Source organism: Bufo gargarizans, chromosome 5 (genome assembly GCF_014858855.1).
Source record: "Bufo gargarizans isolate SCDJY-AF-19 chromosome 5, ASM1485885v1, whole genome shotgun sequence".
NCBI lineage: Eukaryota > Metazoa > Chordata > Amphibia > Anura > Bufonidae > Bufo > Bufo gargarizans.
In genome coordinates, this window is record NC_058084.1 from 278,818,860 (window position 1) to 278,846,288 (window position 27,429).

The 27,429-nt window shown below is 42.6% G+C and overlaps 1 protein-coding gene across 1 annotated transcript in view; it reads left to right on the top strand.

The window, feature by feature from the left end:
* The window catches only part of LOC122938038 (NFX1-type zinc finger-containing protein 1-like), a 231,841-nt gene that overhangs the window by 115,255 nt on the left and 89,157 nt on the right, over nt 1-27,429 (top strand). Inside the window, 5 exon segments of the mRNA XM_044293307.1 lie at nt 1,443-1,568; nt 3,270-3,451; nt 13,796-13,939; nt 22,861-22,963; nt 27,213-27,418. Coding sequence (XP_044149242.1) covers nt 1,443-1,568; nt 3,270-3,451; nt 13,796-13,939; nt 22,861-22,963; nt 27,213-27,418 — 761 coding nt within the window.

Sequence of the window (27,429 nt, forward strand, 5' to 3'; positions counted from 1 at the left end):
ATGTATTATTACATCACAGAGCATTAAAGTGGTTGTGCCACCATTAAATGTTATTTTAATATAATTCAGCATGAAACAAGTTATTTTACTAATTTACTTTCTGTTGCAAAAATGCTACTGATGTGGTCGCACATGCTCAGTTTGATCAGTTTGTGAGTTATAGGGAGAGAGCTGCAGCAGAATGGACACACCTCCTGAGCTGCCAACCTGAAGAAAATCTAATTGGAGCAATAAATGGGGGAAGCTCTGGATCCATGTGAGATAGAAGGCTTGTTATAGTTTTGTTAGAAAAAGATTGTCATATACTATATGTCTGATTTTCATTTTTACATCAGTCATGGCATAACCCCTTTAACTACCTGTACTTTGTGCCATAATAGTACACCACAGAGCAGGACATTGTTAAGCAGCTCTTAATAATTTTGTTGCAGGTATCAGAAACAGAAATCTATGTAAGTAGTAGATGTAGATTTCTGGTGTCATTTATGCCAATTTTCTGGCAAAAGTAATGATAAATGGGTTGGGTTGCATAGGCCCAACACCCTCCTGCCCATGTCACACACCCTTTTTTTTTAAAGGTAGGGAACAACTGCAAACACTTGTGCAAAATGGGTGTTGCACAAAAAATTTCAACTTTTCTACACAGGAAAACTGGCTTAGAAGCAATAATACATTGTGCCCATTGTATTTCTCCTATCATAGTTGGACCACTGGAAACTCATTCAAATTTAAAGGGGTTTTCCTAGGACTAACATTAATAGCCTATCCTTGGCATAGCCCATGAATGATTGAGTAGTCAATCATTCATGACATAGACATAAAACAATCTGACAGTTTTTAGCCCTCAGACCTATACAACTTTAAAGAAATGTGTCGCCAAAATGTTATCTGCCAGTTAAAACCAGATAACAACACTTATCCTTTTTTCTGATCTCTTTTTATTTTCTGATTGTAGATTTTTTTCATTTTATTTCTTGAACATGATTATGGGGCAGGCATCTTCCATGAGTTGTTCTCAACAGCATTTAGAAAGCATTAAGAAAATTGCTTTACAGCAGCCCCATGAGCCATAGACACAATGGTCTGGAGGAGACCTCATTGACTTCTATTGGAGAGTTTTGTAGGCATGCTCTGTGACCTGTGCAAAAGTCATTATACACAGAGGTGATTCATTACAGGCAGGATTAGAATGACAGATAAGCAGGTAACTGCAGTAAAGTGATCTGTACAGACCTAGAAGTGCAGCCTATTATTAGGCTTAATAGCCAGTGAGAAAACTGCAGGATTTAATGGTTTTTGTTTAAAAATAGATAGTGACATGAACAATAAAAAAATAACATCATCAAAAATTATTTAAAAATGTTAAAAATGTTATTTAAGCAATAGGTCACTTTGTGCTTAAACATTTCCTTTAAGCAATATTCTTCTGCCTTTGCCTACAGGAAAGACATATGTTGGAATGAAAATTGTTCATGCTCTTCTGAATAATGGACATATTTGGAAGCAAGGACACAGGCCCATACTGATCGTTTGCTACACCAACCATGCTCTAGATCAATTTCTGGAAGGTATAATGCTTTATGTTGAAGTGTATTCCAATAGCAATGACAACATCACAAGGAGCGGGCTAAATCAGGTTTAAAGTGAAAAAATTGTAACTCAACCACTCAGATTTAGCAGTGAGCTGTTCCACATAAAATAGTAAAAAAGTTTACAACTTTAACTTTGAACATGGTATAACCTAAGGTTGCCTTATAGAGCAGAAAGAGCAGAGTAGATTGATATATAGGTTTGTGGGAAAAGATTCTGATGAGCAAGCGATTGCTTATTCATTGGGGGATTGGCGGCACCTTCACACAGGGTAGTCATCCGGAATGAGCGCTCCTACAAATTCTCAGCCCTGAGAACTGGCCCGTGTAAAAGGGCCTTTGGTTATCCTACAATTAATTGCCCTATGTAATGGTTGATATAAATGTAACATTATTTTTACTGCAACTAAATGGACACAAGACTTCTAAACAAAAAATCACCTACATTATTTCTGCTTTTAAATTAAGCAATCTTATACAAATGTTACACACAGAGCTCCATCTGCTCCTGGTCTCTAGCAAGGCATGGATATAAAGTTGGAGGAAATGTAGCTTTCTCTTAGAACACACATTTGTGTTGTTTGTTTCGGATTCATTTTAAGTGATGAAAACGTACAGTGTTTTCCTATTTTTCTTATCTTTACTGCCATGTTACCTCTCCTTACATGTCTATTTTTGTAACTACTTGTATTCCCAATATAATAATTGGTCTGGAGCATCTATTCTTTTGACTATGTGTTGTGCCATTCTTCTATTACTTCTGATAAAGTGATATAAATGAATTCCCTGCAGTCTGCAATAGATATCCATCTGGGTGTTACCATACCCAGGTGGACCTCTATTTCAGACTGCTGGCAATTCATTCAAAAACGTCTAAAAGAAATACTGAAGGAATGGCACAACAAAGAGTTGGGGAATGGAATTAGTTTGAAAAACAGACATGTCAGGAGAGGTGACAGGTCCTCCTTAGGCTACTTTCACACTAGCGTTCGATCGGATCCGTTCTGAACGGATCCGATCATATTAATGCAGACGGAGGCTCCGTTCAGTACGGATCCGTCTGCATTAATAACTTAGAAAAAATTCTAAGTGTGAAAGTAGCCTGAGCGGATCCGTTCAGACTTTCAATGTAAAGTCAATGGGGGACGGATCCGCTTGAAGATTGAGCCATATAGTGACATCTTCAAGCGGATCCGTTCCCATTGACTTACATTGTAAGTCTGAACGGATCCGCTCGCCTCCTCACGGCCAGGCGGACAGCTGAACGCTGCAAGCAGCGTTCAGCTGTCCGCCTGTCCGTGCGGAGGCGAGCGGAGCGGAGGCTGAACGCCGCCAGACTGATGCAGTCTGAGCGGATCCGCTCCATTCAGACTGCATCAGGGCTGGACGGAGGCGTTCGGGTCCGCTCGTGAGCTCCTTCAAATGGAGCTCACGAACGGACCTATGAACGCTAGTGTGAAAGGAGCCTTAAGAATATAGAACACATATAATATGCACCATTGTAAACATGCGAAACACACTTGTACAGTGGAAAATGGTCAATTACCCTGGATCAAAACCTGTTGTAAGGTAATGGCGGCAGACTTATGCGATGCAACGACTGGCCATGACACTTGTACACATACAAGTTCTTCTACTTACTTCACTTTTATTAGACATTCACAGGGTGTTTGTTTTCAGGTATATATAAATCCAGCCGCTGCAGTATCGTTAGAGTGGGATCAAGGAGCAACAGCAAGCTCATGCAGGCATTCTCTTTGACTGCACTGAGAAAGAGATTTAAAGAATCTTCAAGCGTTTATCATCATTTTGACTGGTATGAGGACTTGGATGAAGATTATTCAAAAGACATGCTTGAAACAGTAAGTTAATTCTTTCCTTTTTGTTTAATGTTTTCTATCCAAATGCTTATATAAAAAGAATCACATCAACAAATTCCATATTGTATGCACCTGATGATAAGATGTGCCCAAGTTAGGGGGGTAGAATAAAAGAAAAGATGTATTTTAACCTGCGTATACAGTATGTATATTACCAATGGTACATCCTCTGAGCAATAAGATGACAGTGGGTAACGGGACATAATGCATGTGAGGAGCTGAAAGCGAAGCTTCATCATTTGCATGGTGTGTATCACTTGCAATTCTCATCAGATATGAAAATTGTTCCATGCAGTGGAGTATCCAGAGATAGTGCTAAATAATAATAAACAGTGATAATAACAATAGATTATTTATTCCATTCTCAAAGTGAGAATAGGACATTATGTTCACAAATCAACTAGTACAAATATTGCAAATTCCTACAAAAAAAACTGTGGCGGCATTTCTGCAGAAGGTTGAGCATTATATATGATATTTATTAAGGAATTGTCTGAGATTGACTTGAGTGTAGCTGAGCTTCAATACCAGATGCCATGATCGAATATAGTCCAAAGTATTCTAGGTGCTTCTGGCAAGATATATTATTCTTATCTATTGTGCATAATCTTGTCACTTTCCTTTCCATTTGTTCTCCTACATAGTAGACATTGTACTTTAGACCCCAGGCGAGCAGTTAGTTCACTCTGCCCGGAGTACACAGAAAACCAGCTTCTGTCAGACTCAGTAGTGATTTAGGGTTTATCCACATGGCATAGATTGTGGTTTTGATGTAGTTTTTCAAAACTTGGCAAAAAATAAATAAAAAATAGACTACTATCCCCATAAACTTAAAAGGGCTGCTGGAGGTTTGTTATTCTGCCAGTTTGGGATACTGTAGCTATTGCACAGTAAGCGTCAGACAGGGAAAGATTTAAATATGATGTACGGTAACTTTTTGCTAGCAACCTAAATTAATAAACCTAACCATGCATCTGCTGACATCTGTTAAGGGTGCTTTCACACTAGCGTTAAAGTTTTCCGGTATTGAGTTCCATCACAGGGGCTCAATACCGGAAAAAAAATGCTTCAGTTTTATCCTAATGCATTCTGAATGGAAAGCATTCTGTTCACTATGCATCAGGATGTCTTCAGTTCAGTCACTCTTACGGTATTTGGCCAGAGAAAATACTGCATAATACTGCAGTATTTTCTCCGGCCAAAATTCTGGAACACTTGCCCGAATGCTGGATACAGCATTCATTTCCATTTAAATGTATTAATGCTGGATCCGGTACTAAGTGTTCCGTAAAACCAGATCCGGATTCCCGACCTGCGCATGCGCAGACCTTTAAAAATGTGAAAAAATAAATACCGGATCTGTTTTTCCGGATGACACCGGAGACACAGATCCGGTATTTCAATTTGTTAAACGGATCCGCATCCAGATCTGGAAACAAATGCTATCCGTTTGCATACGGATTTCCGGATCTGGCAGGCAGTTCCGGCAACGGAACTGCCTGCCGGAATCCTCTAACGCAAGTGTGAAAGTACCCTAATCCACACATACATTTCTGGGAGTCCTAGGATAGCAGTAGAATTGAGTGGAATGGAAATAATAGAAAATTCAGTGTATGACCAGAAATATGCCAGTAAAAGTGTAACCTATCCACTGGATAGGACAGGATAGGGGATATCTAACTGTTCAGTGCAGGTCTGACCACTGGGCCCCCATGATCCTGAAAACCTAGCTATTAACCTCGTCCTGATGGAGCTGCAGGTCCAGAAAGTGCCCTTCTGCTCTTTTCATTCTGTCTTGGACTGTCAGAGATAATCACAGCAGCGCGCTTGACTATTTCCAGCAGTCTTATAGACAATGAAAGGATAGTAACTGGAATAGCGCTTTAAAAATTGTAATGAATATATTTCTTATACTACATACACATACAGTATACATAGCTGTAGTTACCACTGTATACAAGAAACAAGAAATCATGGTGTTGAGTGTCTTTTTTCTTAATTCAGAGCGGGGAATAGTGCCATAATTAAGGCCCCTTGTAGACGAGCGTGTCCAGATTAGGATGTGTTGTGTCTGCAATCAGGAAAAATTGTGCGAGTGCGTACGCAATTTCAGCCAGTTTTGACTGCAATTGCGTTGCGTTGCTCAGTTTTTTCTGCGCGAGTGCAATGCGTGAGAAAAAACTGACTGTGGTACCCAGACCCGAACCTGGACTTCTTCACTGAAGTTCAGGTTTGGGTTAGGTGTTCTGTAGATTTTATTATTTTCCCTTATAAGGCTACTTTCACACTTGCGGTAGAGTGATCCGGCAAGCAGTTCTGTTGCCAGAACTGCCTGCCGGATCCGGCAAAACGTATGCCAACTGATCTGATCAGCATCCTGATCAGTCTTAAAAATGCCTGATCAGTCAGAAAAATTTATTGAAATGCTTCACCTTTTTTTCAGTCTGCGCATGCCGGATCCGGCATTCAGGCAAGTCTTCATTTTTTTTCGCCGGAGATAAATCCGTAGCATGCTGTGGTTTTATCTTTTGCCTGATCAGTCAAAATGACTGAACTGAAGACATCCTGATTAGAGTTGAGCGAACACCTGGATGTTCGGGTTCGAGAAGTTCGGCCGAACATCCCGGAAATGTTCGGGTTCGGGATCCGAACCCGATCCGAACTTCGTCCCGAACCCGAACCCCATTGAAGTCAATGGGGACCCGAACTTTTCGGCACTAAAAAGGCTGTAAAACAGCCCAGGAAAGAGCTAGAGGGCTGCAAAAGGCAGCAACATGTAGGTAAATCCCCTGCAAACAAATGTGGATAGGGAAATGAATAAAAATAAAAATTAAATAAATAAAAATTAACCAAAATCAATTGGAGAGAGGTTCCATAGCAGAGAATCTGGCTTCCCGTCACCCACCACTGGAACAGTCCATTCTCAGATATTTAGGCCCCGGCACCCAGGCAGAGGAGAGAGGTCCCGTAACAGAGAATCTGTCTTCATGTCAGCAGAGAATTAGTCTGCATGTCATAGCAGAGAATGAGGCTTCACGTCAGCCACCACTGCAACAGTCCATTGGCATATATTTAGGCCCAGCACCCAGGCAGAGGAGAGAGGTCCCGTAACAGACAATCTGGCTTCATGTCAGCAGAGAATCAGTCTGCATGTCATAGCAGAGAATCAGGCTTCACGTCACCCACCACTGCAACAGTCCATTGTCATAAATTTAGGCCCAGCACTAGTGTTGAGCGGCATGTCCCATATTCGAATTCGCGAAATTTTGTGAATATTCGAAAGAATATTCGTAAAATATTCGCGATTATTCAAATTCGTTATTATTTCGCATATGCGATAATTCGAATTTTCGCATCGCATAATACATATGCTATGCAAAATTCACATGTGCGCTAATGAAATCGCCTTACGAAGATTCGCAACTCAATTCAATCACTAATGTATGAATGCAATGCCCTTTGCCTCTGTTCTGGGACAAGTGTAGATATTCGCATGTGCGCTAATAAAATCGCCTTACGAAGATTCGCACCTCAATCACTTTCTAGGGAATGTGAGACTTTTGGGAATCAATCGAGATACAGTGGGGGGTGATGACAGTAGTTGACAGAGTACAGATCAATGTAATCTGTAAGGTGGAAAGTAAAATAAAAAATACGAATTTTCGTTAATCAAATTTTACGAAGTTCTACGTATTCGCGAATATGGTGCTATACTATATGAATGCACAGGCCTTTGCCTCTCTGTTCTGGGGACAAGTGTAGATATTTGCATTTGCGTTAATAAAATCGCCTTACGAAGATTCGCAGCTCAATTCAATCACTAATGTATGAATGCAAAGCCCTTTGCCTCTGTTCTGGGACAAGTGTAGATATTCGCATGTGCGCTAATAAAATCGCCTTACGAAGATTCGCAACTCAATTCACTAATGTATGAATGCAAAGCCCTTTGCCTCTGTTCTGGGACGTGCCGATATTCGCATGTGCGCTAATAAAATCGCCTTACGAAGATTCGCGCCTCAATCACTTTCTAGGCAATGTGAGTAAGATCTGAGCTGTTGGACCTTTGGGAAACAATCAATTATATGTGTACTGTAATTTTGTGGGGGGGGGAAAAAACAAAAAACGAATATTCGTTTTTACGAATATATAGCACTATATTCGAAATATTCGCGAAATCGCGAAGTTGCGATATTCGCGAAAAAAATTTGCTTTTCGAATATTCGCGCTCAACACTACCCAGCACCCAGGCAGAGGAGAGAGGTCCCGTAACAGACAATCTGGCTTCATGTCAGCAGAGAATCAGTCTGCATGTCATAGCAGAGAATGAGGCTTCACGTCAGCCACCACTGCAACAGTCCATTGGCATATATTTAGGCCCAGCACCCAGGCAGAGGAGAGAGGTCCCGTAACAGACAATCTGGCTTCATGTCAGCAGAGAATCAGTCTTCATATCATAGCAGAGAATCAGGCTTCACGTCACCCACCACTGTAAGAGTCCATTTTCATAAATTTAGGCCCAGCACACAGGCAGAGGAGAGAGGTCCCGTAACAGAGGATCTGGCTTCATGTCAGCAGAGAATCAGTCTGCATGTCATAGCAGAGAATCAGGCTTCACATCACCCAACATTGGAACAGTCCATTGGCATATATTTAGGCCCCGGCACCCAGACAGAGGAGAGGTTCATTCAACTTTGGGTAGCCTCGCAATATAATGGTAAAATGAAAATAAAAATAGGATTGAATGAGGAAGTGCCCTGGAGTCCAATAATATATGGTTAAGGGGAGGTAGTTAATGTCTAATCTGGACAAGGGACGGACAGATCCTGTGGGATCCATGCCTGGTTCATTTTTATGAACGTCAGCTTGTCCACATTGGCTGTAGACAGGCGGCTGCGTTTGAGGCCTAGTATTTAGGCGCTGGGTGACCGGTATGGATTTAGTGACAGAATTAGACTTGGAAATGCACAGAAGCGTGTGTGTGTGAAGTTATTCTGAATGACCCAATGTGCACCTTCAATATTATATACCCTTTTAGGGATAGATTTCAAATAGCTCTGATATAGCAGAAACCACTAAATTATGAAATTGCTAAATTGGGAATTGTACTTCAACCCAGAACAAAAAATGTGCTTTGACGGACACTAAATATCTTGCCCAGCAACAACAGTACAGCGGTGGGTAACGAGAGATTTAGAGGGAATTAAATTTGAGGCCTAGTATTTAGGCGCTGGGTCACCGGTATGGATTTAGTGACAGAATTAGACTTGGAAATGCACAGAAGCGTGTGTGTGAAGTTATTCTGAATGACCCAATGTGCACCTTCAATATTATATACCCTTTTTGGGATAGATTTCAAATAGCTCTGATATAGCAGGAACCACTAAATTATGAAATTGCTAAATTGGGAATTGTACTTCAACCCAGAACAAAAAATGTGCTTTGACGGGCACTAAATAACTTTCCCAGCTACAACAGGACAACGGTAACGAGAGATTTAGAGGGATTTAAATTTGAGGCCTAGTATTTAGGCGCTGGGTGACAGGTATGGGTTTAGTGACAGAATTAGACTTGGAAATACACAGTAGCGGGTGTGTGTGAAGTTATTCTGAATGACCCTATGTGCACCTTCAATATTATATACCCTTTTAGGGATAGATTTCAAATAGCTCTGATATAGCAGAAACCACTAAATTATGAAATTGCTAAATTGGGAATTGTACTTCAACCCAGAACAAAAAATGTGCTTTGACGGACACTAAATATCTTGCCCAGCAACAACAGTACACCGGTGGGTAACGAGAGATTTAGAGGGAATTAAATTTGAGGCCTAGTATTTAGGCGCTGGGTCACCGGTATGGATTTAGTGACAGAATTAGACTTGGAAATACACAGTAGCGGGTGTGTGTGAAGTTATTCTGAATGACCCTATGTGCACCTTCAATATTATATACCCTTTTTGGGATAGATTTCAAATAGCTCTGATATAGCAGGAACCACTAAATTATGAAATTGCTAAATTGGGAATTGTACTTCAACCCAGAACAAAAAATGTGCTTTGACGGGCACTAAATAACTTTCCCAGCTACAACAGGACAACGGTAACGAGAGATTTAGAGGGATTTAAATTTGAGGCCTAGTATTTAGGCGCTGGGTGACAGGTATGGGTTTAGTGACAGAATTAGACTTGGAAATACACAGTAGCGGGTGTGTGTGAAGTTATTCTGAATGACCCTATGTGCACCTTCAATATTATATACCCTTTTTGGGATAGATTTCAAATAGCTCTGATATAGCAGAAACCACTAAATTATGAAATTGCTAAATTGGGAATTGTACTTCAACCCAGAACAAAAAATGTGCTTTGACGGACACTAAATATCTTGCCCAGCAACAACAGTACAGCGGTGGGTAACGAGAGATTTAGAGGGAATTAAATTTGAGGCCTAGTATTTAGGCGCTGGGTCACCGGTATGGATTTAGTGACAGAATTAGACTTGGAAATACACAGTAGCGGGTGTGTGTGAAGTTACTCTGAATGACCCTATGTGCACCTTCAATATTATATACCCTTTTTGGGATAGATTTCAAAGAGCTCTGATATAGCAGGAACCACTAAATTATGAAATTGCTAAATTGAGAATTGTATTTCAACCCAGAACAAGAAATGTGCTTGAACGGACACTAAATAACTCGCCCAGCTACAGCACTAGGGACAGATTTAGCTGGATATAAATTTGAGGCCTAGTATTTAGGCGCTGGGTGACCGGTATGGATTTAGTGACAGAATTAGACTGGGATATGGCCAAAAAATGAACAGACTATTGCTGGTTAAATGCACTTGGTGTGACAGCTTCACCCTGATGTAGGCTTTAGCCAAAAAACAACCACACCATTGAGGGTTAAATGCACTTGGTGACAGGCGCAGCTTGCCCCTGATTTTGTATATGGCCAAAAAATGAACAGACTATTGCTGGTTAAATGCACTTGGTGTGACAGCTTCACCCTGATGTAGGCTTTAGCCAAAAAACAACCACACCATTGAGGGTTAAATGCACTTGGTGACAGGCGCAGCTTGCCCCTGATTTTGTATATGGCCAAAAAATGAACAGACTATTGCTGGTTAAATGCACTTGGTGTGACAGCTTCACCCTGATGTAGGCTTTAGCCAAAAAACAACCACACCATTGAGGGTTAAATGCACTTGGTGACAGGCGCAGCTTGCCCCTGATTTTGTATATGGCCAAAAAATGAACAGACTATTGCTGGTTAAATGCACTTGGTGTGACAGCTTCACCCTGATGTAGGCTTTAGCCAAAAAACAACCACACCATTGAGGGTTAAATGCACTTGGTCGCAGCTTGTGCTGGCGCACCACAAGACACAAAATGGCCGCCGATCACCCCAGAAAAATGAGACTGACAAACGGTCTGTGCAGCCTAAAAACAGTGAGCAATTGAGGATCAGCAGCTCAATGATCCACAGCTGCAGATCGATCAGTTAATCAAGTCCTTTGGAGGAGTTAATCTGCCTAATCTCGCCCTACTGTCGCAGCCGCAACCTCTCCCTACGCTAATCAGAGCAGAGTGACGGGCGGCGCTATGTGACTCCAGCTTAAATAGAGGCTGGGTCACATGGTGCTCTGGCCAATCACAGCCATGCCAATAGTAGGCATGGCTGTGATGGCCTCTTGGGGCAAGTAGTATGACGCTTGTTGATTGGCTGCTTTGCAGCCTTTCAAAAAGCGCCAAGAAAGCGTCACAAAAGCGCGAAGAAAGCGACGAACACCGAACCCGAACCCGGACTTTTACGAAAATGTCCGGGTTCGGGTCCGTGTCACGGACACCCCAAAATTCGGTACGAACCCGAACTATACAGTTCGAGTTCGCTCATCCCTAATCCTGATGCATCCTGAATGGATTTCTCTCCATTCAGAATGCATGGGGATATGCCTAATCAGTTCTTTTCCGGCATTGAGCCCTTTTGACGGAACTCAGTGCCGGAATAGAAAAACGGTAGTGTGAAAGTACCCTTACATGGTTTTAGAATGCTTACTAAAATGTGGCTTGAGGGGTTAAAAAAATAATAATAATTAACTCACCTCATCCGCTTGTTCGCGCAACCGGCATCTTCTTCTTTCAGGACCTCCCAAAGGACCTTTGATGACATAATCGCGCTCACCACGTGGTGAGCACAATTACGTCATCAAAGCTCCTTTGGCAGGTCCTGAAAGAAGAAGAAAGAAGAAGATGCCGGCTGCGTGAACAAGTGGATGAGGTGAGTTAATTTTTTTTATTTTTTTAACCTCTCAAGGCACATTTTAGTAAGCATTCTGTATTAGGCCTCATGCACACGACCGTTTTTTTTTAAGGTCCGCAAAAACAGGGTCCGTAGGTCCGTGATCCGTGACCGTTTTTTCTTCCGTGGGTCTTCCTTGATTTTTGGAGGATCCACGGACATGAAAAAGTCAAGTTTGCCATTGAAATGATATGAAAAAACGGACACGGATCACGGACGCGGATGACAATCTTGTGTGCATCCGTGTTTTTTCACGGACCCATTGACTTGAATGGGTCCGTGAACCGTTGGCCGTGAAAAAAATAGGACAGGTCATATTTTTTTCACGGCCAGGAAAAACGGATCACAGATGCGGCTGCCAAACAGTGTATTTTCCGATCTTTCCACGGACCCATTGAAAGTCAATGGGTCCGTGAAAAAAAACGGAAAACGGCACAACGGCCACGGATGCACACAACGGTCGTGTGCATGAGGCCTAAAGATGCTATTATTTTCCTTTAGGCCTCTTTTACACTACAGTATGTCCATTTCAGTGTTTTGCGGTCCGTTTTTCACGGATCCGTTGTTCCATTTTTTGGCTTCCGTTGTGGTTCCGTTTCCGTTCCGTTGTTCCGTTCCATTTTTCCGTATGGCATAAATATACAGTATACAGTAATTACATAGAAAAAATTGGGCTGGGCATAACATTTTCAATAGATGGTTCAGAAAAAACGGAACGGAAACGGAAGACATATGGATGCATTTCCGTATGTGTTCCGTTTTTTTGCGGACCCATTGACTTGAATGGAGCCACGGACCGTGATTTGCGGGCAATAATAGGACATGTTCTATCTTTCAACGGAACGGAAAAACGGAAATACGGAAACGGAATGCATACGGAACACATTCCGTTTTTTTTGCGGAACCATTGAAATGAATGGTTCCGTATACGGACCGTATACGAAACGCAAAAAACGGACCGCAAAACGGAAAAAAAACGGTAGTGTGAAAGAGGCCTTATAACCATGTTATAAGGGGAAATATTAAAATCTACAGAACACCTAACCCAAACCCGAACTTCTGTGAAGAAGTCCTGGTTCGGGTCTGGGTACTCGCGCGGAAAAAACACAACACAATCGCAGTCAAAACTGACTGAAACTCGCGCGATTTTCCCTGATCGCAGACGCAACACATCTGGACCTAATCCGGGCACGCTCGTCTGCAAGGGGCCTAACAGATTGTTACACCAGGTTTCACTGATCTCTTTGCTCAGTAAACAAGTCTGAGAATTGTCTATTCCAGGGATCAGCAACCTTCGGCACTCCAGCTGTTGTGAAACTACAATTCCCAGCATGCTCTATTCATTTCTATGAGAGTTTTTAGAAGAAGCAGGGCAAGTATGCATACTGGGAGTTGTAGTTTCACAACAGCTGGAGTGCCGGAGGTTGCGTACCCCTGGTCTATTCAGTGTTCTGTCTGATTAGTTGCAGAATATTCTAGGACTGAAAATGAGCTCTATGTATACCTTCCTTCAGTAAGACCATGCACATGCTGCAGAAAGAAAAGTCAGATGCATGGAATGATTTTTTCTGCAATAAATCCACTGAATGTGAATATACACGTACCCTTATACCAGAATAGATGTGCTGAGGATAGACTGATTATATGCAGGACTGAATGGCTATCTTTCGCTTACTGTATAGGGAAATATCTTGACATTTTAATAACTAGAGGGCCTTTTACACAGGGCAATGATCGAAGCTGATGCCTGTTTGCTGTTGAGCACATCTTTTATGTGGATGTAAATATGTTGGCAGCACATTTCCCTATGTAAACAGCAGGGTGAGTGCTGCCAACACTTATATTAACTACTGCATATGTTTAGAGGTTGAGAGTCTTGTGTACAATCCTATCACAATAAATAGCAACATGAAAATAAGGATAAATGAGTGCAGACTAACTATATTGCCAATTGGCACTCATTATGGGCAGACTCTTAAGAATACTGATTTTATCATACCAGCTATTTAACTTTGTCTTAACATTTCCCAGTTGAAGGAAGAAGCAGACTCTAAGAAATATGAAATTTTATCTAGAAGAAAGATAATTGACAGTGCTTATAGTAAAGTACTATCAGAATACGACATGAAGAAGTACATTAATGATGATGTTTTCCTTAACTTCATCTCTAGCAAGGTATGGTCTGTTCATTACTTCATTTTGTTTCTACATTACGGCTTCATTTAATCCTGGTCTTAAAGGGGGTTTCAAGGACTTTGATATTGATGATCTATTCTATCCTTAGTCCCCTCACCGACGAGCGTGTCTGGCGGATTAGGTCCGGATGCGTCCCAGTGAATTGCGACAATTGCAGTCATTTTTCACTGCAATTGCGTTCCGTTGTTCAGTTTTTATCGCGTTGGTACAATAGGGCTGAAGGGATTTAAAAAATATAATAATAATTTAACTCACCTTAATCCGTCACATGATCCATCACCACCATGGTAAAAGATCATGTGACGGACCATGTGATAAATGTACAGATTTATCATAAAATGAGCTATTGCTTAAATCAATTTTATGTTGAACATATTTTTAAAGACTTTTTGGTGGTTATTTTTAATTTCCATGTTAATATCTATATTAAAAAATATAACATCCTGCAGTTTTTGCACTGGTCACTAAGCCTAATAATAGGCATCACTTCCTGGTCTGTACAGATAACTTTGCTACAGTTATTTGCTTATCATTCCAGGTATGATTAGAATAACAGATATCACTTCGATATACAGATAACAGTATCCACCATTCACAATAGGTGATTGTCAAAGCTTATTTACTCCCTCCTGAACTCTGCACAGGTCACAATGAGACATCTCTTGTCCACTGTGTCTATGGTCCATGGGGCTGCTGTAAAGCATCTCTAAATGATGTTAAGAATAGCTCAGGCAAGATGGAAGCCCCCATAATCATGTACAGGAAATAGAATAAAAAATCTGCATTCAGAAAATAAAAACTGATTAGAAAAAAGTAATTGGGGGAGATTTATCAAAACAGCAGCAAAGAAACACTGTTCCCTGGCCCCTTTCATTTTCTATAGAAGCTCTGAAAAATTAAAGGTGGAATCGGATTGGCTGCTATGGGCGACTAAGCCAGTTTTAATCTCTTATATCTATAAAAATGAATTTCTATCGGTTGTCTGTCTGTCTGTTCTTTATGCGCAGATAGGTATATCAGGTGTCCGGGAAGGTTTTAGACCAGCTCTCAGCTCTCTAAGAGATATTCCCCAAAAAATGATTAGCCAATAGAAGCTTGCAGCTTCACACTCTAACTGCCATTCACACATGCTAGTCACATGACCCTTATTATCCAATAGAAACTCGCAGGCCCTTCAGTCTTGACATATACAGATACAACAGGTTTCCATAACGACTCAGCCATTTTTCTTCACTGTAATGGTCCATTCACCCGTCCATTCATGGATCCGCAATACACCCGGCCGGCACCCCCATCTAAATGCCTATTCTTGTCTGCAATTGCGGACAAGAATAGAACATGTTCTATTTTTTCTGGAGCCCGGAGCTCTGGAAATGCAGATGCGGACAGCACACTGTGTGCTGTCCGCATCTCTTCAGGCCCCATAGAGAATGAATGGGTTGCGGAACGGATCTGGACCCATTTTACGGACGTGTGAATAGACCTTTAGAGGTCACTGTTAAAGGGGTGTGGCGCTGTGGAGTTCACTATTAAGGGGATGGTCCGCTATGGAAGTCAGTGTTTAGGGGCGGGGTGCTGTAGAGGTCACTGTTAAGGGGGTGGGATGTTGTGGAGGACCCATTTTAACCGCTTGCCGCCACGCTAACGCCGAAAGGCGTCATTGCGGCGGCTCTCCCAGGCTACGCTAACGCCAATAGGCGTCATCTCGCGTGAGCCGAGATTTCCTGTGAACGCGCGCACGCAGACGCGCGCGTTTACAGGAACGGGAGGTAAGCGAGTGGATCTCCAGCCTGCCAGCGGCGATCGCTCGCTGGCAGGCTGGAGATGTGATTTTTTTAACCTCTAACAGGCATATTAGACGCTGTTTTGATAACAGCGTCTAATATACCTGCTACCTGGTCCTCTGGTGGTCCCTTTTGTTAGGATCGACCACCAGAGGACTCAGGCAGCTCACTAAAGTAGCACCAAACACCACTACACTACACCCCCCCCTGTCACTTATTAACCCTTTATAAACCACTGATCAGCCCATATAGACTCCCTGATCACCCCCCTGTCATTGATCACCCCCCTGTCATTGATCACCCTCCTGTAAGGCTCCATTCAGAGGTCCGTATGATTTGTACGGATCCACGGATACATGGATCGGATCCGCAAAACGCATACGGACGTCTGAATGGAGCCTTATAGGGGGGTGATCAATGACAAGGGGGTGATCACGCATATAGACTTCCTGATCACTTCCCTGTCATTGATCACCCCCCTGTCATTGATCACCCCCCTGTAAGGCTCCATTCAGACGTCCGTATGATTTTTACGGATCCACTGATACATGGATCGGATCCGCAAAACACATGCGGACGTCTGAATGGAGCCTTACAGGGGGGTGATCAATGACAGAGGGGTGATCACCCATATAGACTTCCTGATCACCCCCTGTCATTGATCACCCCCCTGTCATTGATCACCCCCCTGTAAGGCTCCATTCAGACGTCCGTATGACTTTTACGGATCCACGGATACATGGATTGGATCCGCAAAACACATATGGACGTCTGAATGGAGCCTTACAGGGGGGTGATCAGTGACAGGGGGGTGATCACCCCATATACACTCCCTGAACACCCCTGTCATTGATCACCCCCCTGTCATTGATCACCCCCCTGTAAGCTCCATTCAGACGTCCGTATGATTTTTTACGGATCCACGGATACATGGATCGGATCCGCAAAACACATGCGGACGTCTGAATGGAGCCTTACAGGGGGGTGATCAATGACAGAGGGGTGATCACCCATATAGACTCCCTGATCACCTCCGTCATTGATAACCCCCCTGTAAGGCTCCATTCAGACGTCCGCATGTGTTTTGTGGATCCGATCCATGTATCCGTGGATCCGTAAAAAATCATACGGACGTCTGAATGGAGCCTTACAGGGGGGTGATCAATGACGCAGGTGATCAGGGAGTCTATATGGGTGATCACCCCTCTGTCATTGATCACCCCCCTGTAAGGCTCCATTCAGACGTCCGCATGTGTTTTGCGGATCCGATCCATGTATCCGTGGATCCGTAAAAAATCATACGGACGTCTGAATGGAGCCTTACAGGGGGGTGATCAATGACAGGGGTGTGATCAATGACAGGGTGGTGATCACCCCATATAGATTCCCTGATCACCCCCCTGTCATTGATCACCCCCTGTAAGGCTCCATGTAGACATTTTTTTGGGCACAAGTTAGCGGAAATTTTTTGTTTGTTTTTGTTTTTTCTTACAAAGTCTCATATTCCACTAACTTGTGTCAAAAAATAAAATCTCACATGAACTCACCATACCCCTCACGGAATCCAAATGCGTAAATTTTTTTAGACATTTATATTCCAGACTTCTTCTGACGCTGTAGGGCCCCTAAAATGCCAGGGCAGTATAAGTACCCCACATGTGACCCCATTCCGGAACGAAGACACCCCAAGGTATTCCATGAGGGGCATATTGAGTCCATGAAAGATTGAAATTTTTGTCCCAAGTTAGCAGAAAGGGAGACTTTTTGAGAAAATACAAAAAAAAATCAATTTCCGCTAACTTGTGCCAAAAAAAAAAATTCTAGGAACTCGCCATGCCCCTCACGGAATACCTTAGGGTGTCTTCTTTCCAAAATGGGGTCACATGTGGGGTATTTATACTGCCCTGGCATGTTAGGGGCCCGAAAGCGTGAGAAGAAGTCTGGGATCCAAATGTCTAAAAATGCCCTCCTAAAAGGAATTTGGGCCACTTTGCGCATCTAGGCTGCAAAAAAGTGTCACACATGTAGTATCGCCGTACTCAGGAGAAGTTGGGGAATGTGTTTTGGGGTGTCATTTTACATATACCCATGCTGGGTGAGATAAATATCTTGGTCAAATGCCAACTTTGTATAAAAAAAATGGGAAAAGTTGTCTTTTGCAGAGATATTTCTCTCACCCAGCATGGGTATATGTAAAATGACACCCCAAAACACATTCCCCAACTTCTCCTGAGTACGGCGATACCAGATGTGTGTCACTTTTTTGCCGCCTAGGTGGGCAAAGGGGCACACATTCCAAAGAGCACCTTTCAGATTTCACAGGTCCTTTTTTACACATTTTGATTTCAAACTACTTACCACACATTAGGGCCCCTAGAATGCCAGGGCAGTATAACTACCCCACAAGTGACCCCATTTTGGAAAGAAGACACCCCAAGGTATTCCGTGAGCGGCATGGCGAGTTCCTAGAATTTTTTATTTTTTGTCACTAGTTAGCGGAAAATGATGATTTTTTTTTTTTCCCCTTACAAAGTCTCATATTCCACTTGTGACAAAAAATAAAAAATTCCAGGAACTCGCCATGCCCCTCACGGAATACCTTGGGGTGTCTTCTTTCTAAAATGGGGTCACTTGTGGGGTAGTTATACTGCCCTGGCAATTTAGGGGCCCTAATGTGTGCGAAGTAGTTTGAAATCAAAATCTGTAAAAAATGGCCGGTGAAATCCTAAAGGTGTTCTTTGGAATGTGGGCCCCTTTGCCCACCTAGGCTGCAAAAAAGTGTCACACATCTGGTATCGCCGTACTCAGGAGAAGTTGGGCAATGTGTTTTGGGGTGTCATTTTACATATACCCATGCTGGGTGAGATAAATATCTTGGTCAAATGCCAACTGTGTATAAAAAAATGGGAAAAGTTGTCTTTTGCCAAGATATTTCTCTCACCCAGCATGGGTATATGTAAAATGACACCCCAAACCAAAACACATTCCCCAACTTCTCCTGAGTACGGCGATACCAGATGTGTGTCACTTTTTTGCCGCCTAGTTGGGCAAAGGGGCACACATTCCAAAGAGCGCCTTTCGGATTTCACAGGCCATTTTTTACACATTTTGATTTCAAACTACTAACCACACATTAGGGCCCCTAGAATGCCAGGGCAGTATAACTACCCCACAAGTGACCCCATTTTGGAAAGAAGACACCCCAAGGTATTTCGTTATGGGCATAGTGAGTTCATGGAAGTTTTTATTTTTTGTCACAAGTTAGTGGAATATGAGACTTTGTAAGAAAAAAAATAAAAAAATAAATCATCATTTTCCGCTAACTTGTGACAAAAAATAAAAAGTTCTATGAACTCACTATGCCCATCAGCAAATACCTTAGGGTGTCTACTTTCTGAAATGGGGTCATTTGTGGGGTGTTTGTACTGTCTGGGCATTGTAGAACCTCAGGAAACATGACAGGTGCTCAGAAAGTCAGAGCTGCTTCAAAAAGCGGAAATTCACATTTTTGTACCATAGTTTGTAAACACTATAACTTTTACCCAAACCATTTTTTTTTTACCCAAATATTTTTTTTAATCAAAGACATGTAGAACAATAAATTTAGCGAAAAATGTATATATGGATGTCGTTTTTTTTGCAAAATTTTACAACTGAAAGTGAAAAATGTCATTTTTTTGCAAAAAAATTGTTAAATTTCGATTAATAACAAAAAAAGTAAAAATGTCAGCAGCAATGAAATACCACCAAATGAAAGCTCTATTAGTGAGAAGAAAAGGAGGTAAAATTCATTTGGGTGGTAAGTTGCATGACCGAGCAATAAACCGCTAAAGTTGTGGAGTGCCGATTTGTAAAAAAGGGCCTGGTCACTAGGGGGGTATAAACCTGTGGTCCTTAAGTGGTTAAGGAAACAGAGCTCTGAGGAGGTCACTGTTAAGGGGGCGTGTAATTGTGGAAATCACTATTAAGGAGACGGGGTACTGTGGAGGTCACTATTAAAGGGGCAGCTGCTGTGGAGGTCACTGTTAAGGCACGGCGTACTGTGGAGGTCACTGTTTAGGAAAAGGGGTACTGTGGAAGTCACTGGTAAAGGGGCGGGTGCTGTGGAGGTCTCTTAAGGGGGCAGGGAATGGTGGAGGTCACTGTTAAGGTGGTGGGGTGCTGTGGAGGTCACTATTAAGGGGGTTTGGTACTGTGAAGGTGACTTAAAGGCGTTGGCACTGTGGAGGTCACTGTAAAGGGGACAGGGCACTGTTAAGGGGGCAAGAGTGCTGTGAAGGTGACTTAAAGGAGGCAGGGCACTGTAGAGGTCACTGTTAAGCTGTTAAGGGGGCAGGACGGTGTGAGGGGGTCACTGTTAAGGGGGCAGGGCACTGTGGAGGTCACTGTTAAGGGGGCAGGACAGTGTGAGGGGGTCACTGTTAAGGAGGCAGGGCACTGTAGAGGTCACTGTTTAGGGGAGCAGGATGGTGTGAGGGGGTCACTGTTAAGGAGGCAGGGCACTGTAGAGGTCACTGTTTAGGGGAGCAGGATGGTGTGAGGGGGTCACTGTTAAGGGCAGGGCACTGTGGAGGTCACTGTTAAGAGGAAGGGTGTTGTGGAGGTCAGTGTTAAGGTGGCGTAGCCCCGTGAAGGTCACTGTTAGGGGGCAGATCGCTATGGAGGATCACTGTTAAGGGGTGGGGTGCTGTGCAGGTCAGTGTTAAGTTGGCGTAGCCCTGTGAAGGTCACTGTTAGGGGGCAGATCGCTATGGAGGATCACTGTTAAGGGGTGGGGTGCTGTGTAGGTCACATTTTAAGGGGGAGGAGCACTGTGGAGGGATCAGTGTTAAGGGTTGGGGTGCTGTAGAGGTCACTGTTATGGGGGATACTGTTGATATCTTTTAACGACACACACAAACATTAAATAGTGGAAATATACCCATGCAAAGCCAGGTCATCCTGCTACATAGTTTTTGATAAATCTGACATTTGAACACTCTTCCCTATGTGTTACTGTCTGGTTTTAACTTACAGGAAAAAAAAATGGGTGACACATCCCCTTTAATGATATTTTGTCATGTTGCGGATAGGGCACAGTAGGGAGGCTCCTGTCTGTGTTCTTGCAGCCAGACACAGCACAATGAGAAGTAGGAGGAAGGGGCATTTCTGAGCTCCTGGGACACACAGAGGATATTTCTTCTTTTTATATATTTCTCAGAATTCTTTTCAATATTTATTAATTTTTTTACTTTTGTGTATTTTTTGTGTTTCTTTAAATTTGACCATCTAAACTCAAAACTCCAATCGGCGTTAAATAGTTTTCCTTGATGACATACAATGTTACAGACTATTCACTAATGCTCACTAGTTTGTGTCTTGTTTGAAGATAACTCCATGTCTTCTAGTTTTCTCTGTTGTTTCATTTGAAAAATTCAAAACTGCAATAACAAGAAAAAAACAGGCGATGCTACCAGTAAAAAATACAACTGCATTCCATATGCCACAAAACTCTTCCCTACATGCTCCCATTATGCCTACAGCCCATCAGCATGCTCCATAGTAGTGGAAATCAAACCTACTCTTTTGGGGATCTCAAGCCGTCTCACGGCACACATCCTGTCCCTGGCTCCAATGCTTTCTTTTACTTCTCTTGACCCTCCTAGTTAGTGTTCTGGTCTAAAAGTCAGCTCCACAACACTCACTGCCATGTCAGGATGGGGCTCTGCATGACCCACACTGATGTCTGTCACCTACTCCTGTATGCACAGCAGCCCACCAGCCTCTACAAACAAGGCCCTACAATTATGCCCCAACAAATGCAAAGCACACAACAGCTTCATCAACCATAGCAATAATAAACCTTTTAAAGTAGATTCCCTTCCCTTGTGGATTGTAAGCCTCGTAGGCAGTTTCCTCTCCCCACTGTACCAGCCTGTCTGTAGGTTTGTGCTTATTGTACTTGTCTTTGTTCTTGTTTTCTTTTATATTATGTATGTATGTATACCCCCTCTAAGTTGTACCATGTCTTGTTATGGTAATTTACATTAAATAATAATAATAATGATAAAGTAACACATACAGACCATTTTACTTAAAGTTTTTTTTCGAGATTTTGAAACTGATGACCTATCCTCAGGATAGGTCATCAGTATCTGATCGATGGGGGTCGGACACATAGTGCTCAGCCTCATTGAAGTGAATGGGGCTGAGCAGGATACGAAGCACAGCTGCTATACAATGTACGGCACTGTGCTTGGAAAGCTGCCAGAAGGCCTCGGCACTCACAGGAGAGTCAGTGCCTTCTCAAACAGCTGATCGTCAGGGTCCCGGGTGTCGGACCCCCACTAAGCTGATACTGATGACCTGTCCTAAAGATAGGTCATCAGAATCAAAATTTCAGAAAAACCCTTTAAAGAGGTTGGCTACTTTCTGGCTACTCTTGATGAATGTGTTAATAACATGATTATATGGCCCTTACTAATATAGCCTTTGTTGTAATTCAGCACCATTTCCTATATTTCATAAGGTTTGCTCCTTTGTTTGCCAAATGTTTTGTGTTGTCCAAAGAGAGGTCCTGTCCATAAGATTGCCACTGATGGAGTCCTGTGACCAGGCAAATCACCTCCATGTGAAGTCTCCTCTGTTCATATACACTGACCCTGCCTTCTGCACTTGCACAGTTAGGAGTTTAGTGGAGACGTAGTGTGTTGGAATGCAGGAGACATCACATGGAGGTGATTTGTCTGATCACATGACCCTCCATAGCAGCCATCTTATGGATAGGACCGCTATGTGGACAGAGCAGATTTACCCAAGGGTGCATGGCTTATGAAATATGATAAACAGCACAGAATATTAACAAAGGCTATATTAAAAATTGTCATATAATCATCTTACAAACACATTGGTCACAAGTAGCCAACACCTTTAAAGGGAGAGTATTAGGTTTACTTTCCTTACTAGATAGATAGACAGACAAATTGACAGATATTGAAAGATATGAAATAGAGATTTAATCTGCATTAGGATTTGCTATTCCTTTTGCGATAGTTCCAAGTATGTTTAATAGTATTTATATTTAAAAATATTGCTATAATGTTCATTAATCTTTAATTAAAATATGATCCCTTATAGGAAAGCAAGATTTTAATGAACAATATCCGAGATGACTGGCTGGGTTTAGCACCACTTTACCTCAAACCATGTAGCAAAATAAACAAAAAAGTCAAAGAAAAAGGTAATGTTTTGTACACTGTATATATCTATAATTGTAAGAGTGAGATTTGATTTTTGCTGGAGATATATTTTTCAATAGACTAGAATACTTCTCAAACAATATATCTTTTAGTTTCCCAATTCTTTTGTCACTCTAAGACACTTTCATATAGTGTACATTTGGTTGGTATTATGGATCCCTATTTTTAAGCCCATATCAATGGTTTTCCCATAATACTTTTTCCCCTCAAAACTACGGGCTATGGCGAGTTGAAATGAGTTATCACCGAAATCTCGCCAGATTTTTTAAATTGTAAAACATTTTAAAACAGGAATCCGAAGTCAGCTTCTGTACCGACTGGTACCTCGGTATCGAAGCCGATTTCGGAACCAAGATTTAAAATGGTTTATCAACTTAAAAATCAAATCCCAAAGTTATTCACTGAAATCCTGTGAGATATCGGTGATAACAGATTTCTCTCGATGGAGCCCATACATTTGAATGCTCTACAGAGACAAATCTCCATACAGCATTAAAATGAAGCTGTAGTATATGGTTTGACATTGTCTTTCTGAAATATGCAAGGTCTTCCCTGAACGAGAGCATAAGTTGTTCTAAAATCTCTATATACTGCTCAGCATTGATATTGCCTTTCAAGATGTAAGAGGCCAATGTCATAGGCACGAATGCAGTGATTTGTTGTTAGGCAGAGGAAGAACACCAAACTGTTGATTTGAATAGTATTGACTAATAAGTGAACGAGTTGCAATAAAGTCTGTAGGGAGTGATTGCTCTGGCGTTACAGCCAGAGTCAATCACAGTGGCAATCCTTACACCAATGCTCCTAAGAGCCAGGGCAGGGTTAGGAGGGCACTCCTGCCTGATGGTAGTTGGGGTTCCCTTGGTGGGTGTGCAGGGCAGGAGGTGTAGGGTGCAATGGCCAAAATATGGTGCATGAGTAAGTAACCAGGCGTATTGTAGAAAGTTAACGTCTTTCTTGGCTAAAGTGCAGAATGGGAGTTGCAATACATCCAACAGTATCAAAACACAATTCTAAATAATTCACAGTGCAAATCCGCCCATTTATCAATGTATGGATTTGAATAAAAAAGGGAATTATAGTACTTTTCTTCTCTATCTTCCCAGAGTTTCTTTGTGCAGAATGTATGACTGGCAACATTACTCTTTCAATGGTGGCTGTACTTTTCAACAGAGGGATACAGGGTTAAAGATATGGTTTGCTAGACCATGTCCAAGTTTGAAGGGTGTATCATCAATGTCCCTCTCACAACAGTAAAGTCCATAGGAGGCTTAAACAGCAAAATACCTTGCTGACTGACTTCAATGTTTGTCCATGCAGATTTTGGAGCTTCATTCCATTATCTTTCTCTCTATCTCTGGAGTAATGTAGAAATGGTGAATTCTTTCACTTGAGTAGGTAATTCTACTAATTTGGCCCAGTCCTGTGAGGAGTAGAGCATATGTCACAGCTCTCGCTTCCTCCTCTAACTCTAGACTGAGCTAGGGGCAGATCCAGGATCCACACCCAACTTCCTGCAGGAAAGTCAATGTAAATAACCTGGTCTCATCCATACAAAATTATTGCTGGGTACATTACAAGGTAAGAACATATAAAATAGCATTAAATAACATTGCATAACATTAGGCTCACAGGGATACTGGTGAATCCCCCTTGTGGGCTCCTGAGCAAGGAGGGCCCCTTGTCATCCACCCCCTGCACAAATGGCACATATCAGTAGACTTACTGCACTACATATTGGTAGGCAGTGTACAGCACCTTAAAGGGATTCTGTCACCTCCCCTAAGGCAAAAATCGATTTAAAAGCAGCCATGCAGCACAGCTTACCTGGATTAGGCTGTGCTGTTCTATCTTGAAATCCGTCCAGCAGTTACTTCAAAAAACGACTTTGATCAATCAGGAAATGCGTCCTGAAGGTGCCCAGAGGGGCGTTTTTTTCTTCTGAGAGAGCCCAGTACCGCCCCTTTTTCAGTGCCCAACCCGCCTTCCTTTTACTTCCTAACCGCCGCCCCCAGCCTGCCACAGCCTCCCCTCCCTCTCCTCCCCCTCCCTCACGCCGAACGAAGTCTCGCACAGGCGCAGTACCCACTGAGGGCTGCGCCTGTGCGATCATCAGGAGACTGAGGGCGGCAGCTTCATCTTCGTCACTGGGCATGCGCCGAGCCCAGTGACGTCCGATGTTAGCTCTTTCCCTCAGTCAGTCTTGTAGGAAGCGCAGAGGATTGCCGATCGCTGCTGCACCCTGCGCTTTCTCCAGTCTGCCTGCCACAGTGAGGACGGCCAGCGATTTCTTTCCCCACCCTCCCTTCAGGAAAGAAATAACTATTTGTTGGGGCGAATTAGGTCTTATTATATTAAGTAAAGGCAGGCAGACTGGAGAAAGCGCAGGGTGCAGCAGCCGATCGGCAATCCTCTGCGCTTCCTACCAGGCTGACTGAGGGAAAGAGCTAACATCGGACATCACTGGGCTCGGCGCATGCCCAGTGACGAAGATGAAGCTGCCGCCCTCAGTCTCCTGATGATCGCACAGGCGCAGCCCTCAGTGGGTACTGCGCCTGTGCGAGACTTCGTTCGGCGTGAGGGAGGGGGAGGAGAGGGAGGGGAGGCTGTGGCAGGCTGGGGGCGGCGGTTAGGAAGTAAAAGGAAGGTGGGCTGGGCACTGAAAAAGGGGCGGTACTGGGCTCTCTCAGAAGAAAAAAACGCCCCTCTGGGCACCTTCAGGACGCATTTCCTGATTGATCAAAGTCGTTTTTTGAAGTAACTGCTGGACGGATTTCAAGATAGAACAGCACAGCCTAATCCAGGTAAGCTGTGCTGCATGGCTGCTTTTAAATCGATTTTTGCCTTAGGGGAGGTGACAGAATCCCTTTAAGAAATGACCCAGTTTATTATTATAGACCCATTCGTGTGGCTGAGGTGACATATAGGTACAGAGGCAGGACAGCCAGTGTCCTCTTTTCCCAGGGACTTGCCTTCTCGAAGTTGATGCAGGGACCCCATAACAAACCATCTTGTAGCATCTTGATGCAAGATATTTGGATATATCCGTATGGTGGGCTTCCAAAATGTATTTTACTGGTGGGTCCTAGACAGCCCAGTCTGACACTGCATAGCATTATAAAGCAAGTACCTTGGTCTGGGGTACTGCATCAGCTTAAAGGGTTTTTCCAGGAGTACAATTTTGAACAAATATTTCAAAAGTTGATTCGGATGATTCACCAAATTTTACAAACATTTTTTCTTTGTGACAAATTACTTTATCACGAAAGGCATTTTTTTGTAAGTAGTGGGTGCAATGACAGGGAGCTGCGATAGCGCCACCCCCGTTATTTTACCCCTCAGAAGCTGCGTTCATACATGATCGCAGCATCTGAGTGTAATTTTACACAGTTTTTAACATTATAAAAAAAAAGTACTCAAACTTACTACCTCCATTTGCTCGCGACGGGTTGGCTGCTGCCATCTTGCTTGAAGATCTTGTGCGTCATGCGTCACCACGCACAGAATTTCGGACGAGATCTTCAATCAAGATGGCGGCTGGAGGCCCGTCGCAAGCAAATGGAGGAGGTAAGTGTGACTTTTTTTGTTTTTTACACTATTTCATGTTAAATCGATTCGCTTACACGAAGCACGAGGAAATTCGGCTTCGAGGCGAATCGAATTTATCCTGAAATTCGGATCGAATTCCACTTCGTGGGATTCAATTTGCTCATCTCTATTATTGACCTATCCTCAGGATATGTCATAAATGTCTGATCGCTGTTGTCTCTTCCTAGGCCAGTGATGTCATGTTCATCATTCACATGGTCTATGTGCAGCTCCAGCCCATTCACCCGAATGGGCCTGGGCTGCAATATTAGGCACTATACAATATACGACACTGTGCTTGGTATGCTGAGAGGATGCTGCAGAGTTCACAGGAGCTCTTCAAACAGATAATCAGTGGCGGTGCTAGCTGTTGGACCCCCACTGATAAGATATTTATGACTTTTGCTGAGGATCGGTCATCAATGTTGTACTTCTGGAAAACTGCTTTAAAATCATTAAAATAATTTCTGAATTGTCATAAAATATCCTGAAAAGAAGAACTCAATATAAATCAATACAAATTCACTTACACATACCTTCTGAATGGAATTACATATTTTATTTGGAAGTATTTTTTATTTATGTATTGTATGAAGCTGTTTTCATCTCATTAAGATTTTGAAAAATGGATGTATTCCACAGATAACAATGCGGTTCCTGAAAATAAAGAAGAAAATATTGATGTTAATAAAGCACCTGAAATTGCATTATTTGAACGCCAACTTGATGGTGATGATATAAATGAAGAGTTAGCACAAATAAGAGCAAGCAAAAATAAGGACCTGACTTCTGAATCTACAGTACACAATTATATTCTGGAGGACCTTGATAATGATAGTGAATGGGAGGTGAGTGAAAC